The following is a 24,337-nucleotide window of genomic DNA, read 5'->3' as shown; positions in this document are numbered from 1 at the left end:
GTTTCAGCACGGGAGCATTTCGGGAACAGTGGCCACAATTCAGTAAGTTTTAAAAGTGCTGGTGGACAAGGTTAAGAGTGGGCCTAGGGTCAATGTGCTAAATTGGGGGAAGGCTAATTATAACAATATTAGGCGGGAACTGAAGAACCGAGATTGGGGGCCGATGTTTGAGGGTAAATCAACATCAGACATGTGGGAGGCTTTCAAATGTCAGTTGAAAGGGATTCAGGACCAGCATGTTCCTTTGAGGAAGAAGGATAAATATGGCAAATTTCGGAAACCTTGGATAAGGAGAGATATTGTAGGTCTCGTCAAAAAGAAAAAGGAGGCATTTTTCAGGGCTAGAAGGCTGGGAACAGATGAAGCCTGTGTGGAATATAAGGAAAGGAGGAAGGAACTTAAGCAAGGAGTCATGAAGGCTAAAAGGGGTCACGAAAGGTCATTTGCAAATAGGGTTAAGGAAAATCCCACGGCTTTTTTTTTTTTTAACAGCTGGAGTCAAATTTATTTGGAAAGTTTCCAGTGTCAACACAGAGCACATTTGAACTGTTTCAAGTGAATACACTTTACCAGCTGTAGTTTAATTTGTTTTTTTTTTTTTTTTTTTTAATTTTTTTATTGGAATTTTTTGCAGAAAATATAACAAAAAGTATTGCAAAAAGCAGTAATATGCAACTAACAGCCCCATAACACCCACAATTCCCCCCATACCGTAACATCACATGTATCACATTCCCCCCCCCCCCCCCCCCCCCCCCAAACAAGAGAACTTAACCATAAATTAAAATTAGATAAATCAAATTTAAATAAAATAAGCTAACATAATCAACGCCCCCCCCCCCCCCCCCCCCCGGGTTGCTGCTGCTACTGTCCCAGTACCCTATCGTTGAGCCAGAAAGTCGAGGAAAGGTTGCCACCGTTTAAAGAACCCTTGCACCGATCCTCTCAGGGCGAATTTAACCTTCTCAAGCTTAATAAAGCCCGCCATGTCATTGATCCAGGTCTCCACGCTTGGGGGCCTCGCGTCCTTCCACTGTAAATCCCACGGCTTTTTACACGTACATAAAAAGCAAGCGGGTAAGCCAGGGAAAAGGTTGGCCCACTGAAGGACAGGGGAGGGAATCTATGTGTGGAGTCAGAGGAAATGGGCAAGGTACTAAACAAATACTCTGCATCAGTAGTCACCAAAGAGAAGGAATTGGTGGATGTTGAGTCTGGAGAAGGGTGTGTAGATAGCCTGGGTCACATTGAGATCCAAAAAGACGAGGTGTTGGGCATCTTGAAAAATAAAAATCTTACCCTTGACACCATGGGCTTTTAACTTATTTAACAGTCTTCTATGCGGCACCTTGTCAAAGGCCTTCTGATTAGTAAGTTTGCGGATGACACAAAGGTTGGTGGAATTGCGGATAGCGATGAGGACTATCAGAGGATACAGCAGGATTTAGATCATTTGGAGACTTGGGCGGAGAGATGGCAGATGGGAGTTTAATCCGGACAAATGTGAGGTAATGCATTTTGGAAGGTCTAATACAGGTAGGGAATATACAGTGAATGGTAGAACCCTCAAGAGTATTGACAGTCAGAGAGATCTCGGTGTACAGGTCCACAGGTCACTGAAAGGGGCTACACAGGTGGAGAAGGTAGTCAAGAAGGCATACGTCATACTTGCCTTCATGGGCCGGGGCATTGAGTATAAAAATTGGCAAGTCATGTTGCAGCTGTATAGAACCTTAGTTAGGCCACACTTGGGAGTATAGTTTTCAATTCTGGTCGCCACACTACCAGAAGAATGTGGAGGCTTTAGAGCGGGTGCAGAAGTGATTTACCAGGACGTTGCCTGGTATGGAGGGCATTAGCTACGAGGAGAGGTTGAATAAACTCTTGTTTGTTCTCACTAGAATAACGGAGGTTGAGGAACGACCTGATAGAGGTCTACAAAATTATGAGGGGCATAGACAGAGTGGATAGTCAGAGACTTTTTCCCAGGGTAGAGGGATCAATTACTCGGGGACATAGGTTTAAGGTGCAAGGGTAAAGGTTTAGAGGAGATGTACGAGGCAAGTTTCTTTTACACAGAGGGTAGTGGGTGCCTGGAACTCGCTGCCGGAGGAGATGGTGGAAGCAGGGAAGATAGTGACGTTTAAGGGGCATCTTGACAAATACATGAATAGGATGGGAATAGAGGGATAGGGACCCCGGAAGTGTAGAAGATTTTAGTTTAGACTAAGTAGTAGGTAAGTAGGTAGTAGGGAAGATGCTGGAATATATCATTAAGGAAGAAATAGCGAGGCATCTGGATGGAAATTGTCCCATGGTTTATAAAGGGCAGGTCATGGCCAACTAATTTAGTGGAGTTTTTTGAGGACATTACCAGTGCGGTAGATAATGGGGAGCCAATGGATGTGGTGTATCTGGATTTCCAGAAAGCTTTTGACAAGGTGCCACACAAAAGGTTGCTGCATAAGATAAAGATGCATGGCATTAAGGGTAAAGTAGTAGCATGGATAGAGGATTGGTTAATTAATAGAAAACAAAGCGTGGGGGTTAATGGGTGTTTCTCTGGTTGGCAATCAGTAGCTAGTGGTGTACCTCAGGGATCAGTGTTGGGCCCACAATTGTTCACAATTTACATAGATGATTTGGAGTTGGGGACCAAGTGCAATTTGTCCAAGTTTGCAGACGACACTAAGATGAGTGGTAAAGCAAAAAGTGCAGAGGATACCGGAAGTCTGCAGAGGGATTTGGATTGGTTAAGTGAATGGGCTCGGGTCTGGCAGATGGAATACAACATTGACAAATGTGAGGTTATCCATTTTGGTAGGAATAACAGCAAACGGGATTATTATTTAAATTATAAAATATTAAAACTTGCTGCTATGCAGAGAGACCTGGGTGTGCTAGTGCAGGAGTTTCAAAAAGTTGGTTTACAGGTGCAAGAGGTGATTAAGAAGGCAAATGGAGTTTTGTCCTTCATTGCTAGAAGATTGGAGTTTAAGACGAGGGAGGTTATGCTGCAATTGTATAAGCTGTTAGTGAGGCCACACCTAGAGTATTGTGTTCAGTTTTGGTCTCCTTACCCGAGAAAGGACGTACTGGCGCTGGAGGGTGTGCAGAGGAGATTCACTAGGTTAATCCCAGAGCTGAAGGGGTTGGATTACAAGGAGAGGTTCTGCAGACTGGGACTGTACTCGTTGGAATTTAGAAGGATGTGGGGGGATCTTAGAGAAAGATATAAAATTATGATGGGAATAGATAGGATAGATGCAGGCAGGCAGGTTGTTTCCACTTGCGGGTGAAAGCAGAACTAGAGAGTATAGCCTCAATATAAGGGGAAGTAGATTTAGGACTGAGTTTAGGAGGAACTTCTTCACCCAAAGGGTTGTGAATCTATGGAATTCCTTGCCCAGTGAAGCAGTTGAGGCTCCTTCGTTAAATGTTTCTAAGATAAAGATAGATAGTTTTTTGAAGAATAAAGGGATTAAGGGTTATGGTGTTCGGGCCGGAAAGTGGAGCTGAGTCCACAAACGATCAGCCATGATCTCATTGAATGGCGGAGCAGGCTCGAGGGGCCAGATGGCCTAACTCCTGCTCTTAGTAGACGGGCAGCATGGTTGGCGCAGGCGTGGACGGCCGAATGGCCTGTTCCTATACTGTACTTTTCTTTGTTCTTTAATACTTCCACCAAGGCAAAAAGTTCGGGGCAGGAGGTTTAGCGGGAAAATGGGGGTGGTGGGAGACTGGAACTCACTGTCAGAAAGGGCGGTGCAGGCAGCGACCCTGATAACATTTTTTTTTTTAAATATTTTTTTATTCTCCTTTTTCAGATTTTCTCCCAAATTTACATCCAACAAGAATCAGCAACGAATGTAATGTCAATCCCCATATCAATAACAACAATCCCATCCTCCCACCAAACCCACAAACATTAGCCCACATGTTAACATAAACAAATGACAAAGAGGAATCAGGAATCATCCATAGTCACCATTAACACACAGTCCTTCTCCCCCCAACCCTCCCAGCCCCCACCCCCCTAATGTTCGATGTGTTCCAATTCTTGAAAGTGCATAATGAATAACGCCCATGAATTGTAAAACCCCTCCATCCTTCACCTCAGTTCAAATTTGACCTTTTCAAGCATCAAGAATTACAGCAGGTCCCCCCGCCACGCCAGGGCACAGGGTGGAGAGGTTGATCTCCACCCTAACAGGATCCACATTCGGGTGATCAACGAGCGAAGGTTACAACATCTGTCTCCGCGTCAGTTTCCAACCCCAGCTGGTCCGACATCCTGAATATGATCTCCCGAGGGCCCGGGTCCAGTTTCACGAGCACCACTTTAGCGATTACCCTAAACACCTCCTTCCAGTAATCCTCCAGCTTTGGACAGGAACAAAACATATGAACGTGGGTTGCGCCTCCCCACCCCTCCGCAACGTCGTCTGATCCTCGCCCTTGTAAGGTGCGCTTTATACATCACCTTCAGCTGCATCAGCCTCAACCTCGCACACAAGGTGGAGGCGTGCATCCTCCGGAGCACCTCTCACCAGAACCCCTCCGCCATACCCTCTCCCACTCTTCCTCCCACTTTGCCTTGATCCCTTCTAGCGGCACCTTCTCTTCCTCTAAAATAGCCCCGTAAACCGCCGATACTACAACCTTCTCCAGTCCCCCTGTCGTCAGCACCTACTCCAGCAATGTGGAGGCCGGATCTACTGGAAAGCTCGGTATCTCCTTTCTGGCAAAGTCTCGAACCTGCATGTATCTAAATATTTCCTCCTGCTCCAGACCATACTTCGCTCCCAGCTCCTTCAATCCTGCAAAACGACCCCCAAGAAACAAATCTTTTAGTGTCCTAATTAACCCTCATAACATTTAAGAATTACTTGCAATGCCATCCCATGGCACACAAGGCTATGGGTCAAGTGCTGGAAAATGGGATTGGAATAGTTAGGTGCTTGTTTTTGACCGTCGCAGTCACAATGAGTTGAAGGGCCTTTTCTATGCTGCAGACTTCTATGGCTCTGTATTTAAATTTCAATCATGTTCTAAGACATAACTATTTTGTTTTTCAGTTTGTGTACAAAGTATTGCTACTTCACCAATTTGTTTGGTTTACAAGTCATTATTTCTATTACAAATTACATGCCTCAAATATATTAAGACACCATTGGCACTTACCTTGTAGTCTCAGCCACGTTACCAAGATGTATAAATTGCTTGGAGTAAGACATACATTTCTAGATTTAAAGGAAGAGTTTTAAAATTCAAATAGGAAATGGGAAGACAGCTTTGGTGCAGCAGATTTAACTAGACAATTTTCTCAACTGTTCTGAAAAAACTGATTCCAACTAGAGCACAACTGTACAGGTACATTCACCCGAGGAAGGAGCAGTGCTCCGAAAGCTAGTGATTTGAAACAAACCTGTGGGGACTTTAACCTGGTGTTGTAAGACTTCTTACTGTACAGGTATTAGTAATTGTACAACATCGCAGCCCAGTGGCCTCCCTTAACATTTAAAATAAAGTTTATGCAGGTTCAACATTATCCAATGTAACACATGTAATTTCCAAGAGTCAAGAGATAGACACAGTAACGCTGGCCAAATCTTTTCTCCCTTCCTGGACAGTGATGCAGAACTGAGCAGTTCATCCATACTGCTCTCCTGGGTACAGTTAACTAGCCTAGCACAGCACAGTTGGGAAGGGAGAGATGGCAGCAGATATTGGAGGGCGGGCCTGGAGGGACGTGTGACAAGGGTGGTGATGCTGGCTTAAAAAGGGGTATGACTGATCGGCAGGGCAGGGGGCCGGGGAGCCCCCGACCAGGCTGGTCATATGGAATGTGAGGGGGCTGAATTGGCTGGTTAAATGGTCGTGTGTTTTTACGCATCTGACGAGTCTGAGGCGGACGTATTTTTGCAGGGGTGCAACGGATGCTGGGGGATCAGACGAGGCTGAGGAAGGGATGGGTGGGGCAGGTGTTCCACTCTGGGTGGACATGAAGACGAGGGTGGATTTTGAGGTGGGGAGCATTGTGGCCGATCCGCTGGGGGATTTCATGGAGCGTATAGACCGAGGGCAATACTAGAAGTAGTGGTGGCAATGGACGCGGAGAAGGTTTTTGATCGGGTGGAGTGGGTGTACCTGTTGGGGTTTCTGGGGCCATTTGGGTTCAGGCAGGGGCTTGTGGATTGGGTCCAGCTGCTGTACAGGTGGCAAGCATTCGGACGTTTGGGTCACATCGTGGAAATGGCCACGGGTACCCGCTCTCCCTGTTGTTTTTCACCTTGGTATTAGTCATTGGCAAAGGCGTTTCGGGCGTTGAAGTATTGGAAAGGGATTGAGCGGGCAGGGGGTGTCGAGCATAGGGTTTCGCTATGCGCGGATGATTTCTTATTATATATCTCGGACCCGGTGTGCAGCATTGAAGGGATTATGGAGATTTTGGGGTAATTTGGCCGGTTTTCGGGATTTAAGTTGAACATGGGAAAGAGTAAGGTGTTCCCGACAAATGCTGGAGGGCAAGGGAGGAGATTTGGGTGTTGCCGTTCAGGGTGGTGGGGATGAGCTTCAGGTATTTTGGAATCCAGGTGGCGTGGAGCAGGGCCCAGCTTTAAAGTTGAACTTGGCACGATTGGTGTAGGGAATGAAGGTGGATTTTAAGAGGTAGGATGTGTCGCTGCTGTCACTGGCTGGGCTTGTGCAGACGGTGGAAATGACTGTGCTGCCCAGGTTTCTGTTCACGTTCCAGAATCTCCCTATCTTTGTCCTCAAGTCCTTTTTCAGGAAGGTTAACAGGATAGCTTAGGGGTGTTTATGAGCAGGGAAGATCCTGCAGGTGGGGCAGATGTTCTTGGAGAGTGGAGAGGGGGGCTGGTGAAGCCGAATCTGATAAATTACGTTTGGGCGGTGAATATTGCAATGGTCAGGAAATGGGCAGTGGAGGAGAGGTCGGTTTGGGGATGGATGGAAGCGGCGTCATGTAAGGGAACAAGTTTGAGGGCTCTGTTGTTGTTACCGCATCTGTTCTCGCTGGCCAGGTACTCTTTGAGCCCAGTGTTGGTATTGGCGTTGAGGGTGGGGAGCCAGTGCAGGCAACATTTTGGGCTGGAGAGCATGTCGTTTTGGGTACCGATATACAACAACCATTGGTTTGTGGTGGGGGGGCTGGATGCGAGTTTCCGGGTGTGGCGGCAGGTGGGGATCGAGTCATTTAGGGACTGTTTATTGGAGAAAATTTGCATGGCTGGAGGAATTGTATGAATTGCCCAAAGAGAGTGGCTTTAGGTGCCTGCAGATGAAGGATTTTGTGAGGAGCGAGATGGAGGGGAGGCTAATGCATTGGCCTTTGCCTCCCTGTTAGCCCGGAGACGGATTCTGTTGTTGTGTTGGCGGGACTTGGAGTCACCACCGGCAGGGGTGTGGGTGAATGACCTGGCAGAATTCCTGGAGAAAGTCAAGTTTGCTTTGTGAGGGTTGTAAGGGGGGTGGGGGGAATAAGGTGATAAAAATTGGGAAGACAGGATGTGATGGGGTGTTGGTATCAGGGAGTTTGGGAATTTGTGGTTGCTTGTTTAGGTTGATGTGCTGTTCTTCTGATATTTTGTGCATATATGTAAAAAGCCTTGAATAATAACAATTTTAAAAAACTAGCCCAACACAGACCTGACTCCAAATAGGGGAGCAAAACATAGCCATTCAACAACTAAACTAAAATATAAACAATAAAATTCTAATATCACAACTTTTGATTATTTTCCTTCTTCACCAAATGGCCATGCATTTGCTTCAAAAATAAAGTTGACACCTTGCATAAAAATGAATGTATTTTATATTCTTTCTCCTGCCATTTTCCAGATTGTTTTTCTCCAATCTCGACTAATTGTTCACCGAGAACAAAGCATCATGTTTTTAACTTCAATTTGGCTACTGGGCAAGATAAGACACAGCTTACTTCACTCATGCATTTTCTTTCATCAAGTTAAATACCTGCGGCTTTTTCATAACCCCCCCCCAGAAATGAGGGTTGGTGGAGAAGATGCACTGTAATTACTTCGTAATGCAAACTGTCAGTTTACTGACTGACATGCTTTTCCACATGGACCACCGCTATGTAATATTGTAAACACAATTAATTTTTAACAGGGAGTTAGGCAATTATTTTGCTCTATTGAGTATGTTTCATCATATACCTCATACTGCTCCTTTAGAAGGTTCATAAGGTGTGTGTACACTTCATCCATCTTTGGTGAAATCTGCACGTCTTTGTGATGCACCAGTATAAAGTCATCATCGTCATCACCTTCAGCATCGGGGGGTGGTGAAGGAACCTGGAAGGGAATAATCATATACCTTTGCTTAAATGTTCATTATTGTAGGATATGCATGTTTTAAGGTCTAATGAAATATTCTTGGGTGTATTACATAAAAACACACAAGGTAGCATTTCATTTCATTTCATTCGAAATAGCATCCGGAGTTTACAGGATCCATCACTTACTTGAATATTTATTTTTTGTGCCATCACTGAACATACTAAAGCAAAATACATTTAAATAGGACTTATATAAAAGTGTTAGAGTGCTTCAGAAGGGGAAGATGCTGACGATGATCAAAAAATTAAAAGAGAAACTGAAGGGAGAGTTGAAAAAAGGCTAAGATCTGAGCAGCAGCAATGATTGGTGATGCTGAGTTTATAATTTCCACTGACCCAATGCTGCTGCACATTTCTACTGGGGTCTTCCAAGCTGGCTTACACAGAAATGTGCAGCAACCCTGAGAGACTCAGTCAGAACAGATTTGGGGGAAGACAAGATAGTTTACTGCATGGCTGCCATAGGGTAAATTTAAAGGTCCAGTTTGAATGCTAGTGAAGGAGCACGGCGGGCAAATGGATGTGGGGAAGGTAGGTGAGTGAGCAGTCAGGTCAGGAGGCAGCCGTATCAGAGTATTGGGTTGAAGGGGCAGTCAGATTGTGTGTGGTGTGTGTACGTGTGTATGTGTGTGTGGTGGGGGGGGGGGGGGGGGGGGGGGGAAGAGAGTCGGGAGCTAGTCGGTAAGATTGGGAGAAGTAGTCAGATCAGGGGTCAGGGGTTTACCCAGGTTGAGTCAGGAGGGTAATCAAGTGGTTGGGAGGTTTTGTTAAATGGGTCAGTTGTACAATTACCCAGGTATTAGACAAAGTTTTAATTTTTAACATTCCTGGGTAACAACCACGTAACTGTCGGAGGTCTCCAACGCTAGAGTTGGACGCATTAGCAGAGGATCCCTGTGAGTAAGCTGATTGCCCATTGGAAGCTGAAACATCCCAGGCAATTCCCACTGGGGCCCATGCATCAGGACTTCCATAAGGTTCTGGCATGCATCTTCAGTCGTCGCACATCCGGTCACCGAGGGGCTGGTTTAGCTCACTAGGGGCTGGTTTAGCTCACTAGGGGCTGGTTTAGCTCACTCGGCTAAATCACTGGCTTTTAAAGCAGACCAAGCAGGCCAGCAGCACGGTTCGATTCCTGTACCAGCCTCCCCGGACAGGCGCCGGAATGTGGCGACTAGGGGCTTTTCACAGTAACTTCATTGAAGCCTACTCGTGACAATAAGCGATTTTCATTTTTTTCATTTTCATGATCTGGAGACTGGAAGACTTGGCCCATAGATTTTTAGAGACTTTCAAAACCAGGGTGAGGGATTCCAAGGTTTCAATTGGCAGAAATATAATGGCTCAAAATCAACTGTTGGCAAAATGGAGGAGATGGGAAATAAGCAATTAATCTGAAACCAGTGATGCATAATAGCCAGTGGGGCTATTTCATGATGGAATTTGAAAACCAACTTCAGAATCTCGAAATCAATTTGCTAAGGCACAAGTAATCAGTGAAGCTGAATGATGTTCAGGTTAAGTTTGTATGGAGCAGATGCAACATGGTTTTATGAAACGGAAATGTATTTGGCAAATTAGAGCTTTAGAAGATGTAACTAATAGTGTGGGGCAGGATTGGATTAGCTGAGTTGTCTGGATGGCTTGTTAGTGATGTGGAGGGATGTCAATAGCGTGAATTTAATTCTCGTACCGCCTTCTCAATCTTGGCCTTTGCCTGTGGTGTGCTGACCCTCAGGTTAAATCACCACCAAGGCACGTGGGGTTGGGGAGAGAGGGTGGCTAGACAACAACTGATCAACTCCATCCTGGAGGTTGACATGAGATACTCCACGAGACACTCCAAGGCCACGACCACAGAGCTTCTGGTAGAGAGGAAAAAGCTACAAATAGACTTTAACCTGCTATCCACCAGGAAGGTAGTGCACCAACTCCACCAGGCACAGGGGACCTTTATGAACAGGGGGAAAATGCGAACCACCTACTGGCTCACCAGCTGAGATAGCAGGCAGCCACAAGAGAAATAGCATAGGTGAACTGGTAGCCAAACCAAAAAAGGTCAACGAAGCATTTGAGGCCTTCTATCGAGGTCTGTACACCTCCAAACCCCCGACGGGGAAGAAACAGTTTGTCAACAGACTGGACATGCCAGTCATGGGGGACAACAGACCGGTAGGGGGAGCTGAAAGCACCAAGAGAACCGAGAGAACTCATGGAGAGCATAAACTCTATGCAGTCGAGGAAGGTGCCGGAACCCGATGATCCCTGGTGGACCTCTACAAAAAACTTCCACCGTCTCCTGCCCCGCATCTGCAGAAGATGTTTGCAAACGCGCTAGTGAGGGGCACCTGTTTCAACGCTAACACAGGCCAACATATCGCCGATACCCAAAAAAGGCAAAAGACCCAACGGAATGCGGGTCATACAGAACCATTTAGCTGTTCAATGTGGATCCAAAAATACTCGCAAAAGTCCTGGCCAAGAGACTGGAGAACTGCGTACCAGAAATGGTGGCAGTGGACCAGATGGGGTTTGTTAAGAGTAGAAACTTAACTGCGAACATTAGATGGCTGCTGAAACTGATACTGACCCCATCCAGGGAGAGAACACCAGAGGTGAATGTCTCCCTGGATGCAGAATGTCTCCCTGGATGCAGAAAAGGCCTTTGACAGAGTAGAGTGGAGCGATTTGGACTAGGGACAGGATTCACCTCATGGGTGAAACTCCTTTACAACACCCCAAGGCAAGAGTTCGGACCAACACCACCAGCTCTGAATAGTTCCAGTTGCAAATAGGCACCAGGCATGGATGCCTGCTGTCCCCGCTCCTGTTTGCCGTGGCAATTGAACCACTGGTAATCGCCCTGCGAGACGTGAGAGGCTGGAAGGGAATCCGAAGAGGAGGCAAGAGAGCACAAAGTCTCACTCTATGCGGATGATCCGCTCCTCTACATCTCGGACCTGCAAAACGTCATGAACAAAATCATGAAGCTTCTGCAAAAGTTCAGAGCCTTCCTGGGCTACAAATTCAACCTGGGCAAAAGTGACGTTTTCCAGGTGTAACTGGGAGGGGGAGGGGCAGAACTGGAGGGTCTTCCATTTAAAATAGCCCAAAACAAATTCCGCTAACTGGGGATCCAGATAACCTATGACTGGACACGGATCCACAAGTGGAATCTGACCAGTCTGGCGGAGGAAGTTAAAAAGGACCTGCAGAGATGGGATGCCTTTCCCCTGGCGGGAAGGGTGCAGACGATCAAGATTAACCTACTGCCCAGGTTCTTCATCTTGTTTCGACCTATACCGATCTTCATCCCCAAGGCCTTCTTCCAAACAGTAGACAAAATGATTATGACAGTGCAAAGGAGAAGAAGCATGGGAGTCCTGGCCCTCCCGAACTTGCAATACTACCACTGGGCAGCCATGGCTGAGAGAGTGAGGGGATGGTGAAAGAACCATGCTGAAGGGATGGGCGAGGATGGCTGCCTCAGGGTGCCGAGGACCCAAGTTCGATCCCAGCCCCAGGTCACTCTCCTGCCCCATGTAGAGTTTGCACATTCTCCCCGTGTCTCACCGCCACGTTCCAAAAAGATGTGCTTGGTAGGTGAATTGGCAATACTAAATTGCCCCTTAATTAGAAAAACCACAACCAGCCCAGTGGAACACTAAGAACCTGGAACCAGATGAGGTTCTAACCAAGGTGTCCACCATGGCCCCCATCTACGGCAACCACAGCTTTCTAACGGCAATGCTAGACGTCATCTGTGAGAGGTGGAGACAGGACGGGGGTCACTAACGGTTAGGGACTTGCTCGGGGACCAGACTTGCAACCCTAGAAGAGCTGACGGAGAACTGGAACTACCAAATGGACAGGAACTCCGACATTTGCAAATCAAAAACTTTCTCCGCAAGAAGACGACGAGGTACCCTAGGACTCCGAGAGACACAGTCATCGAATTAACAGTGCAGAAGGAGGCTATTTGGCCCAATGAGTCCACACTGGCTCTTAGAAAGAGCACCCTACTTAAGATCACGCCTCCACCGTATCGGCGCAACCAATAACCCCAACTCACTTTTTTTTTTGGACACTAAGGGCAATTTATCCTGGCCAATCCACCTAACCTGCACATCTGTGGACTGTGGAAGGAAACTGGAGCACCTGGAGGAAACCCACGCAGACATGGGGAGACGTGCAGACTCCGCACAGACAGTGACCCAAGCCGGGAATCGAACCTGGGACTCTGGAGCTCACAGCTAACTGTGCTACCATGCTGCCCATTAGAGGAGTTACTGGATGTTGACAGTCTGGGAAAGGGGAACTGTGGGGACATATGCGGACGACTTTTAGAAAGGACACGCTCCTCACTGGATAGAACAAGGAAGAAATGGGAGCAAGAGTTAGGGATGGAAGTAGGGTGGGGACTTTGGAGCGAAGCATTGATAGGGCCAATTCCACCTCCTCCTGCGCAAGGTTAAGCCTCATGCAGCTTAAATTGGTGAACAGAGCACACCTGACAAGAACCCAAATGAGTAGGTTCTTCCCGGAGGTGGAGGACAAATATGAACGGTGCCAGGGAGGCCTGGCCAACCATGTCCTAATGTTCTAGGGATGCTCCAGCCTTGTCGGGTTCTGGATAGCCTTTTTCGAGGCAATGTCCAAGGTTCTTGGGGCGAGGGTGAAGCCGTGCCCGAGAGTGGCAGTCTTCGGGGTATCAGACGAGCCAAAACTTGAACTTCAAATGGGGAAGAGGGCTGACGTTTTTGCCGTTGCTTCCCTCATCGCCCGCCGGAGAATCCTGCTCGGCTGGCGATCAGCAGCACCACCCACAGCTCCAGACTGGCTGGCAGACTTATCGGGATTTCCCCACCTTGAGAAGATCAAATGCACCACGGTTAACATGTAAGGTAAGGATTCATGTAGTTGAGTGTAATATCTTAGCATTGATGTGTTATTGGATCAAGCTAGCATGCTGTAACTAGTGAGGTGCCACTGAAGCCTCAGCTATTTTCAATTTATATTAACTCGTAGAGAGCAAAAGTAATGTATCTAAATTTGCTGATAATACAATGGTAGGTAAGAAAGTTAGCTTTGAGGAGAACAGAGATTGCAGAGAGATTTGAACAGCATAAATTAGAGGGCAACAAGGTGGCAAATGGAATATAATGTGGTGGAAACACGAGGTTATTCACTTTGAATGCAAAATTACAAGATCTGAATATTTCTTTAAAAGGCGTGAACTTTTTAAATGTTCATGTTCAGAGAGACTTTGGTGTACACCTACAAGGAACGCAAGATAAGCATGTAGGTGCACCAAGCAATTAGGAAGGCAAATGGCATGTTGACCTTTAAGGGGATTGGAATACAAGAATAAGAAAGTCCTGTTACAGTTGCTTTGGTGAGAACACACCTGGAGTGTAGTGCAGAGCTTTGGCTTCCATATTTTCTTCTTGAGTTCGCTGCCCGAAGACAGGTATGTCTCATTGAGCGATAGCTTCCACCATGGGAAAGGCAAGGAGGCAGGTACCAAATCCACCCCACCTGGAACAGGGATTGAACCCTGTGCTGTTGGCACCAATCTGACTCATGCCAGCCACCCAGCCAACTGGCCGCCCAAGGAGTCAGTTACTTTGGCGAAATTCATGTAACAGTGTATGTTGTGCCTTGAGTTGTGGATAGTGATGGTAGAGGCTCAAATTTATTTTCATCACATAGCTGATCCAGGAATCTCTCCATCCATCAGTGCCTTATGTTGGAGGGATTTACAAGTTGATGTGCAAATTGTTATGCCGTGTTATGAACTCACCTTCCTTGGGCTTCAAGTCTGGTGTGGGATTTGAACCTAGAGCTTCTGGCTCAGGGCCAGGGATGCTACCCACTGCACAAAAGACCTCCCTCCCCACATTGAAGAAAGTAAGAAGTCTTACAACACCAGGTTAAAGTCCAACAGGTTTGTTTCAAACACGAGCTTTCGGAGCACGGCTCCTTCTTCAGGTGAATGCCATTCACCTGAAGAAGGAGCCGTGCTCCGAAAGCTCGTGTTTGAAACAAACCTGTTGGACTTTAACCTGGTGTTGTAAGACTTCTTACTGTGCTCACCCCAGTCCAACGCCGGCATCTCCACATTGAAGAAAGGACATACTTGCCTTGGGAGGCAGAACTCTAGATTGGTTCCCAGGATAAAAAGGTAATCCAACAATGGGAGGCTGAGTAAATTGGGGATTTATACCTGGGGTTTAGAAGAATGACAATTCGTATTTCAAAATATGCAAGATTCTGAAGAGGCTTGACAGAGTAGACATCAGAGGTTATTTTCACTCACTTGGGAACCTAGTCTCAGGATAAGGGGTCATACGAACATAGAAATTAAGAACAAAATTAGCCCATTTACTCCCTCAAATCTGGGGCTGGATTCTCCCCTACCCGGCGTGACGGAGGGTGCCGGCGTAGGGGAGTGGCGCCAACCACTCAGGGGTCGCGCCTCCCCAAAGGTGGGGAATTCTCCCCACCTTTGGGGGCCAGCCCCGCGCCGGAGCAGTTTGCACCGTTAGACTGGCGCCAACACCCGGCGCCGTCGGAAGCGGGGCTGGCCGAAAGGCTTTCGGCGGTCGGCGCATGCGCCGGCAGTGACGTCAGCGGCAGCTGGCCGCTGACCTCACTGCCGGCGCATGCGCGATGCGGGGTTCTCCTCCGCGTCCGCCATGGAGGAGGCCGTGGCGGCGCGGAAGGAGAAAGAGTGCCCCCACGGCACTGCCCCGCAGAGTGAGCGGGGGGCCCCGATCGCGGGCCAGGCCTCCGTGGGGGCACCCCCCCCGGGTCCGTTCGCCCCCCGCCCCCCCAGGACCCCGGGGGCCCGCTCGCGCCGCTGAGCCCGCCGTTCCAGAGGTGGTTTAAACCTCGGCGGCGGGAGAAGGCCTCCCAGCGGCGGGACTTCGGCCCATCCGGGCCGGAGATTTAAGGTAATTTTTTTTAAAAATGAAATCCCGCCGGCGCCAGCTCTTTTTACAGGCTGCCGGCGGGATTTGCACAACGCCGGTTTTTGACCGGCGGGAGAATGACAAAACCTGCGGGAGCGGAAATAACGCCGCTTCCCGCCTATTCTCCGACCCTGCGTGGGGTCGGAGAATTTCGCCCCTGTTCTGCCATTTGATAAGATCTTGGCAGATCTGATTGTGGCCTCAACTCTACTTTCCTGCCGACCTCCAGCAGCATTTGTCTCTCCTGTCCATTATTAGGACAGAGATGAGGAGATTTCTTTTATTCAGAGGTGAATCTTCGGAACTTATGGATGCTCCCTTATTAAGTAAACTCAAGACTGAGATCAATAGATTTTTGATCTCTCAGGATCGATATACTGTTAATTTCTCGTTTTTGTCTTATTATCTTGCATTTATTCATATTTGTTATTTACCAGTTCACTGGACCTCATTTCCTCCATTTGGTAGAATCTGAAAATTTAAGAGAACTTTTGTTTCTGTTCTCAGCTTCAAATCAATCATGTACATATATAATCCAAAACATAATGGGCTAATCATTGATCTCTGTGCTGAAACTATAATTTAGCTTTATTTAGCACCATCTTTAATGCAGTGAATTCATAGAATCATACAATTTACAGTGTAGAAGGAGGCTCATCGAATCTGCACTGGCCGTTAAGTAGCCTTTAGTAGGCTACTTAAGCCTACACCTCTATCCGATACCTGTAAACCCCACCTAACCTTTGGGACACCAACGACAATTTAGCCAATCCACCTAACCTGCATTTCTTTGGAAAGTGGGAGGAAACCAGAGCACCTGGAGGAAACCCACGCAGACATGGGGAGAAAGTGCAAACTCCACCTAAGGCAGGAATTGAACGTGGACCTTGGAGCTGTGAGGCTGCAGTGCTAACCACTATGCCACCATGCCGCCCAAGTTTTAAAGCTTTTCACTGAAAAGGAAGGAAAAGAAATACCAAGCCAAAGGAGGACAAATTAAGAAGTATATAAAGTTGATGAAAGTAGGCGTTTTAAGAACATAGAACATACAGTGCAGAAGGAGGCCATTTGGCCCATCGAGTCTGCACAAACCCATTTAAGCCCTCCCTTCCACCCTATCCCCACAACCCAATAACCCCTCCTAACCTTTTAAACACGAAGGGCAATTTAGCATTGCCAATCCACCTAACCTGCACATCTTTGGACTGTGGGAGGAAACCGGAGCACCTGGGGGGAAACCCACGCAGACACGGGGAGAATGTGCAGACTCTGCACAGACAGTGGCCCAGCGGGGAATCGAAACTGGGACCCTGGCGCTGTGAAGCCACAGTGCTACCCACTTGTGCTACCGCGCTGCCATTTACCGTGAAGGGTCGTAATAATGAAAAGAAGTGAAAAAGAAGATAGAGAGATGAAGCAGTTTAAGGAGGGAATAACACACACAATGGAACCTCAGTGGCTGAAAATGGAGTGAAAGCATTGGGCTGAAATTCAAATCTTACCCTATAACAATACATCATATGTTAGAAAGTATAATAGCCTGATTCCAAAATGTTATCTATATTATCCATCAGCTTTGTCGAACCTTAGAAATATCAACTGGTTTCCCACTTTGGATAGCCACAATCATTGGATCAAAACCTTTTGCAGTTCGAAGGAAATGTTTTGCTTGTTCCAGGTTCTTCTTTTGTTTTGCTTGCACAGCAGCTTTCATGTACTGTTGCTTCCTATTCTGAATAAATTCCAATTGCTGCTGAGCTACAGAGAAATACAAGCAGTTTGCAGGTGAAATACAGTATAGTTGAGAAACCCCTTATCCATTTCAAAGATTTTAAGTACTAAATTAAATAAAGCAAAACATTAGAACCTGCCTTTTCCATTCAAACACCGACCAGTTGTTTTAAAGTTTATCCACTGTTCATGCAGAATTATTTGAAAGTCTATTAAACTAGCACACAAAGGCATAAAGGTGTGGGACTCAAGTTTCAGTCCCTCACTCAGCTGAGATCTTGATCTGATACGACATGTAGGAAAGAACTGAGATGCTCAATTGCTTCCTTGCTCTGCATACTGGACTGGCAGCAATGTTACTCCAATTTATTCAAATAATCAGTTGGAATTGCTTCTCGGCCTTTTGGCTAAGATGAGCGTGAGGTCAGGTGTAATTCCTGGATCTGGTATGTCTCTTTTGTGGGGACCATGAATTGGTTTTTGGAGCAGGCAAGGAGCTGGATTAGGGGTTGCCCCTGTCCACACTGAGCTCTGACTTTGTAACTCTGAGAAAGTAATAAAAACAAAATCAGTTGGAGATTTTCACACAAAACAAAAGAATGCCATCATGCATCTATTCATAAACCTATGTTTGCATTAAAGACATGGCAGTGATTAAAAAGAAATATACCGACTGAACTGAGCTGAATCAGCTGATCATTTGGTGTTGGCTTCTTTAATGGTTTGGGGGATTGCCTTTCCTCTGATGCAGCTGGTAAGGTCAGTGTTGGCCCAGCTGTTTGTATTCCATGATCTGCAAGCTTTGTTGGCTTATTTGTAACTGGAGATTGTGTAGCTAGTTGAGGAGTTCCATTCTAAGATAAAGTATATAAGATAGGCAAGAATTCAGAACTACATTAAACTCCTTGTGTAAATTTAGTTTAAAGCTGCAGAATAACCAAAATGTTTAATTATTAACTATTAAAAAATATATTTCTGAGCATCAAAAGTCTAATCTGGAGTTATGTGGCACAATAGGATGTATACAGAATGAGCAAAACATGGGAATTAATTTTTATTGAAATTAATTAAACTAATGTATAATCTAAAAAGATTAGTTCATGACCTACCATAGTGTCTCAAACCCTAAATATAATTAGGTACAAGATCAATAGAATTACGTAGATAATTAAGTCATCAAAATTAGGACAGAAACGGGGCAGCACGGTAGCATGGTGGTTAGCATAAAATGCTTCACAGCTCCAGGGTCACAGGTTCGATTCCCGGCTGGGTCACTGTCTGTGCGGAGTCTGCACATCCTCCCCGTGTGTGCGTGGGTTTCCTCCGGGTGCTCCGGTTTCCTCCCACAGTCCAAAGATGTGCGGGTTAGGTGGATTGGCCAGGCTAAATTGCCCTTAGTGTCCTAAAAAGTAAGGTTAATGGGGGTTGTTGGGTTACTGGTATAGGTATACGTGGGCTTGAGTAGGGTGATCATTGCTCGGCACAACATCGAGGGCCGAAGGGCCTGTTCTGTGCTGTACTGTTCTAATTCTAAAAAAAGAACATTTAAGACACCTGAAGTTAAGAGAACAGAGACAAGGTATTGTTAATAAGAATTCAAAGAGTAAACCAAGTGTTCTGAGTTAAAGCAACAATTGTAGTAACCAGATTTAAAGTGGGACAGCAGAAGTTCCAGTCGGGACTATTCTGGTACCCCACTCCTACCTGGGCTGGGTTTTATCCTGTGGAATTAACAAGCCTGCTGAAGGGCCTCCTCCCTGTACTCCACGAGGCTTATGAGGAGATTAATTGGGCCGTCACCTTGGGGGCTATAACAGCAGGCAAGAACCCTGAGAAACGTGCTTCCTATCCATCTCCATCAACAAGTACGCTGATGACATGACCGTCATGCGTCAGATCTCAAACAACAATGGGTTAGAGTACGAGAGGGAGATAGAGAACCTAGTGGCATGGTGCAACAACAATAATCTCTCCCTAAATGTCAGCAAAACAAAAGAGCTGGTTATCGACTTCAGGATGCGAAATGTCGTGCAGATCCCTGTCTGCATCAATGGTGCCAAGGTGGAGATAGTCGACAACTCCAAATTCCTAGGTGTACACATCACTAACAATCTGTCCCGATCTACCCATGTCGCGCTACGACCAAGAAAACACAACAGTGCCTATACTTACTCAGGAAACTAAGGAAATTCAGCATGTCTACATTGACTCTCTTTTATAGATGTACCAACGAAAGCTACCTATCTGGTTGCATCACAGCTTGGCATGGCAACTGCTCGGCCGAAAATGGTAAGAAGCTACAGAGAGTCGTGAGCACAGCCCAGTGCATCATGCAAACCCGCCTCCCATCCGTTGACTCTGTCTACACGTCCATTGCCTTGAGAAAGCGGGCAGCATAATCAAAGACCCCTTCCAACTTCTTCCATCGGACAGAAGATACAAAAGTCTAAGAACATGCACTAACAGATTCAAAAACAGCTTCTGCCCCACTGTCACTGGACGCCTGAATGACCCTCTTATGGACTGAACTGATCTCTTTATGCATCTTCTCCACTGTTGTAGTACAACGTTCTGTATGCTTAACCTGATGTCTATGTATTTACAAAATGTGCAATGTTTTTCATGTATGGAACAATCTGCCTGGACTGTACGCAGAACAATACTTTTCACTGTTCCTTGGTACACATAGCAATAAATCGAAATCTAAATTCTATAGGCCTATCTCACTTCTGAATGTTGATTTGAAAACCTTTCAGAAACAGGTATTAAATGGGTTGGTGATTTCTTTGGGCGCAGAGAAAGATTAAATACTTGTTTTATTCACTGCGGAGATTTGGGTTGGGTTGGGAGGGGGATATGTTAAGTGGATACAGGTGCTGCCCCCTGGCAGCAGTGCTGACAAATGGTTATAGATTTGAGAATTTTAGCCTCCGACGAGGGACTAGGCAAGGTTGCCCCTCAGCCCTCTTTTTGTTCGCATTAGCTATAGAGCTCTTGACACAGGCAATTAGACAGAATCCTTCAGTTTCAGTGGAAGGAAACAGCTTTAAGATCACGCTGATGTGCTCATGTTTGTATCTAAACCGGATGTCTCGGTTACAGCTGTTACTGATGTAATAAAAATAAATAGGGGAAAAAAAGCTTCCTGACAGTCTCCTCTCCATGGCCACCGTTCAACCTTGGACCTCGTGACCCCACCCATCCCACAACCCCACTAGGAATTGAAACTCACTGCTTCGGACCCCCAGTTCTATTGTTCCCTTTTGAAAGTCAGCATCAAATCCACATACTGTATGAACTGACAATCCAATTTTAAAGTTTTAAAAAATTTTTTAAGAGTACCCAATTAATTTTTTCCAATTAAGCGGCAATTTAGCATGGCCAATCCACCTACCCCGCACATCTTTGGGCTGTGGGGGTGAAATCCACGCAAACACGGGGAGAATGTGCAAACTCCACACGGATAGTGATCCAGAGCCGGGATCGAACCTGGGACCTTGGCGCCGTGAGGCAGCAATGCTAACCACTGCGCCACCATGCTGCCCCTATTTTAAAAGTTAACAAATCTGATTATTATTTACTGTTAACTAACCACTTATCTGCTTTTACAAGTGATACATTTGCCTTCTAGACCTCTCAGTACTAGTTAAAATAGGGGAGGCAACCTTCAGCCGCTTCATCAATGCCCTTCCTTCCAACAGAAGGTCAAAAGTGGGAATGTTCAAACGCTAGGGGGTCCAGTGAAACGAGCAACAGTTTTCTCCTGTTTGAAGAATTTAAGAGCCGATAAAAGTGGTGCTTTTGCAGGAGACCCACCTGCGGGTGAGGGATCAGACTAGGCTTCAGAAGGACTTGGTGAGCCAGGTGTTCCACTCGTGCTTTGATAGTAGGGGCGATATTTCCCGTGGCACCGCCAGCCTCACTAATGGAGGGGGTTCTTCTGCGCGCAGGGTCGGAGGAAGCTAGTATTTCTGGTATCTATGAACAGATTATGGCGGAGGATTCATTATCGGTGGAGGGTGTTACGGCCAAGTGGGAGGAGAAGTTGGAGCCAGTGTTGGATGGTGAGGTGGGGAGAGACTCTGTGTAGGGTTAACTCCATGTCATCATGTGCGAGGCTTGGTTTAATACAACTTAAGTGGTATATAGGGCTCACCTGATGAGGTCCAGGAAGAGTCCGTTCTTTGAAAGGGTGGAAGACAGGTGTGAGTGCTTTGCAGGGGGTCGGGCAATCATGTGGCTATGTTCTGGCCATGCCCAAGCTTGTGGGTTTCTGAATATCCTTCTTTAGCACCATGTCAATGATTCTGAAAATTGAGCTGAAGCCCTGTCCCTGGTGGCCATATTTGGGGTGTCAGTCTCTCCGTAGATGCAGACAGGTGCGGGGCAATGTCCTGGTCTTTGCCCCGCTGAGTGGTTGTATAAATACTGTGGCTTCAAGATCAAGTCAAAGGCTAGGAATCCTGCTGCAAGTAACTCACCTCCTGGTTCCCCAAGCTTGGGCAGCATCTACAAGGCACAAGTCAGGAATATGATGGAATATTCTCCACTTGCCTGTATGAGTGCAGCTGCAACAATCTGGGAAAACCACCAGCTGGAAATGAGTTCCTCTCCAAGTCACTCACAATCCTGACTTGGAAATATATCGGTTTCTTCACTGTTACGGAGTTAAAATCCTGGAACGCTCCCTAACAGCACTGCGGGTGTACCTACACCTGAGGGACGGCAGGGGTTCAAGACGGCAGCTCACCACCACCTTCTCAGCAGCAACTAGGGATGGGCCATAAATTGCCAAGCCAGTGACACCCACATTCTGTAAGAATGAATTTGAAAAATGCTTTTGAGATAAGATTGATTCTACCCTATTAATGTTAATCATCTAAGAGTGACATGCTGGAACCCTCATATAGAAAGAGACCGTTTACAATGCCCAGAGATTGTAAAATGGCAGCCACAACTTTTTTTTAAAATTCTTTCATGCTGGGCCAGCATTTACTGTCCATTCATAATTGGAGGGGGCATTTAAGAATCAACTACATAGCTGTGGATCTGGAGGCACATGTAGGCCAGACCAGTAGGATGACAGATTTATTTCACTAAAGGACATTAGTGGACCACATGGGTCATGACAATTAACAGTGTTTCATGGTATCATTAGACTTTTGATTTCAGATTTTTATTCAATGCAAATTTCACCATCTGCTGGATTCAAACCCAGGTTCCCACTGGCTCCCGCCTCTGATGTCATCAGACGGCAGATATTGTGGTCTGCATTTTCCTTCAGGTTTGTTGAACAGGCAGTTAAAAGAACAGTTCTTAAATTATCATCCGCGTGATCCTATCTAAAATCTAACCATCACTTGCTTATGCACAGCTCATCGCTTGCTTATTCACAGATTAAGGATTCTCCCCCTCATCAATCTTCACCAGGTCTTTGGCACTAGCCTGTATATCAGTGCAAGAAACAGGCATTGATTTATCTTCCTGCAGTATTCGGCACGGTGGCTAGCACTGCTGTACCAGAGCACCAGGGACCCAGGTTAGATTCCAACCGTAGGTGATTGTCTGGGTGGAGTTTGCACATTTGTCCAGCGTCTGCCGGGGTTTCCTCCGGGTGTTCTGGTTTCCTCCCACAGTCCAGAGATGTGCCGGTTAGGTGGATTGACCATGCTAAATTGCCTCTTAATGACTTCCGGTGGCTGGTGCGGTTCCATCGATTTAGTGCGGGCGGTGCTGGTGCGGTTCCATCGATTTAGTGACCGGGAGTGTGTGCTGCGCTGGGCCAAGAAAGAGAGGAGCAGCAAGTGGGAGAATTCGATAGTGCGAATCTACCAGGACTGGAGTGCGGAGGTGGCAAAGCGGCGGGCCGGGTTCAACCGGACAAAGGCGGTGCTGCATGCCAAGCAGGTCAGATTTGGAATGCAGCAGCCTGCGCGTCTATGGGTGACATATAAGGACCGGCACCACTACTTCGAGTCCCCGGAGGAGGCGTGGGCCTTTGTACAGGCGGAGAAGTTGGACTCGAACTAGGGTCTGGGGACACGCTATGGCCGTTGCTGTTTTTGCTGTTGCTGTTCTTCAATTTTGACACGTGTTTTTTTTATGCTGGTTTTCTTTTTGCTCTGTTTCCGGGTGGGTTTGTCTGTTGGGTATGGGTGTGGGGTAAGTGGGGAACGTTGGGGGCATGTGCTTTATATGTTCTCTTCGGTACGGGGCTGGGGGTTGGGGTGAAACTGGATTTTGAGGAGCTGCGTCAGAAGGGTGGGGTGTGGCAGGGTGAAAGCGCGGGCTTTCCTCTGGTTGTCCGCGCTGCGGGGCAGGGGGGGGCGGAGCTGGAGGTGGGGGCGTGGCCTCTACTGGTTTTCTTTCCCACGCTGAAGCGGGGCCAAGGAGGTGTGGCAAGAGGGGGATGACCCCATGCTGGGAGATGGGTTTTGGCAGGAGCAGCCGGGTCAGCAGAAGTCAGCTGACTCACGGAAGTACCATGGAGGGTGCGTCGCGGCTAGGAGGGGTCCTAGCCTGGGGGGGTGTGGGGGGATACCGGGTTGCTGCTGGAATGGCCAGGAAGGAGCTGGCATGGGCCGGGGGGGTGGAGGAGAGGCGTTATCGCCATGGGGAATGGGTCAGGCGGGGCGAGCTGGCCTGGGGCGAGCAGTCGATAAGCTATGGCTAGCCGGCGGGGGAGAGGGGCGGGTTGCCCTCTGATCCGTCTGATTACCTGGAACGTGAGGGGGCTGAATGGGCCGGTTAAGACAACTAGGGTAATTTCTCATCTGAAGGGGCTGAAGGCGGACGTGGCTATGCTCCAGGAGACCCACTTGAAGGTGGCGGACCAGGTTCGTCTGAGGAAGGGGTGGGTGGGGCAGGTTTTTTCACTCAGGATTGGACGCGAAGAACCGGGGGGTGGCGATTCTGGTGGGGAAGAGGGTGGCGTTCGAGGCGGCTGAGGTGGTGTCGGACAAGGAGGGCAGATATATTATGGTGAAGGGTAGACTGCAGGGAGAGAAGGTGGTGCTGGTTAATATATGTGCCCCGAATTGGGATGATGCCGGCTTCATGAGGCGCTTGTTGGGCCTCATTCCGGACCTAGAGGCAGGGGGCCTGATCATGGGGGGAGACTTTAACACAGTGCTGGATCCCACACTGGACCGGTCCAGTTCAAGGACGGGTAGGAGACCGGCGGCGGCCAAAGTACTGAGGGGGTTTTTGGACCAGATGGGAGGGGTGGATCCCTGGAGGTTTGGGAGGCCGA

At 47.3% G+C, this 24,337-nt stretch overlaps 1 protein-coding gene across 1 annotated transcript in view; it reads right to left on the bottom strand.

Annotated features, from left to right (window-relative positions):
• Positions 1–24,337, bottom strand: part of cc2d1b (coiled-coil and C2 domain containing 1B) — a 130,675-nt gene that overhangs the window by 23,463 nt on the left and 82,875 nt on the right. Inside the window, exons 13-16 of the mRNA XM_038794246.1 lie at positions 17,756–17,939; positions 16,940–17,112; positions 8,199–8,336; positions 5,185–5,243 (exon numbers count right to left, since the gene is read on the bottom strand). Coding sequence (XP_038650174.1) covers positions 5,185–5,243; positions 8,199–8,336; positions 16,940–17,112; positions 17,756–17,939 — 554 coding nt within the window. The remainder of the gene's footprint in view (positions 1–5,184; positions 5,244–8,198; positions 8,337–16,939; positions 17,113–17,755; positions 17,940–24,337) is intronic.

Source organism: Scyliorhinus canicula, chromosome 4 (assembly GCF_902713615.1).
Source record: "Scyliorhinus canicula chromosome 4, sScyCan1.1, whole genome shotgun sequence".
Lineage (NCBI taxonomy): Eukaryota > Metazoa > Chordata > Chondrichthyes > Carcharhiniformes > Scyliorhinidae > Scyliorhinus > Scyliorhinus canicula.
Note: the sequence above shows the minus strand (reverse complement) of the source record. Positions and strands in the feature narration are given on the sequence as shown.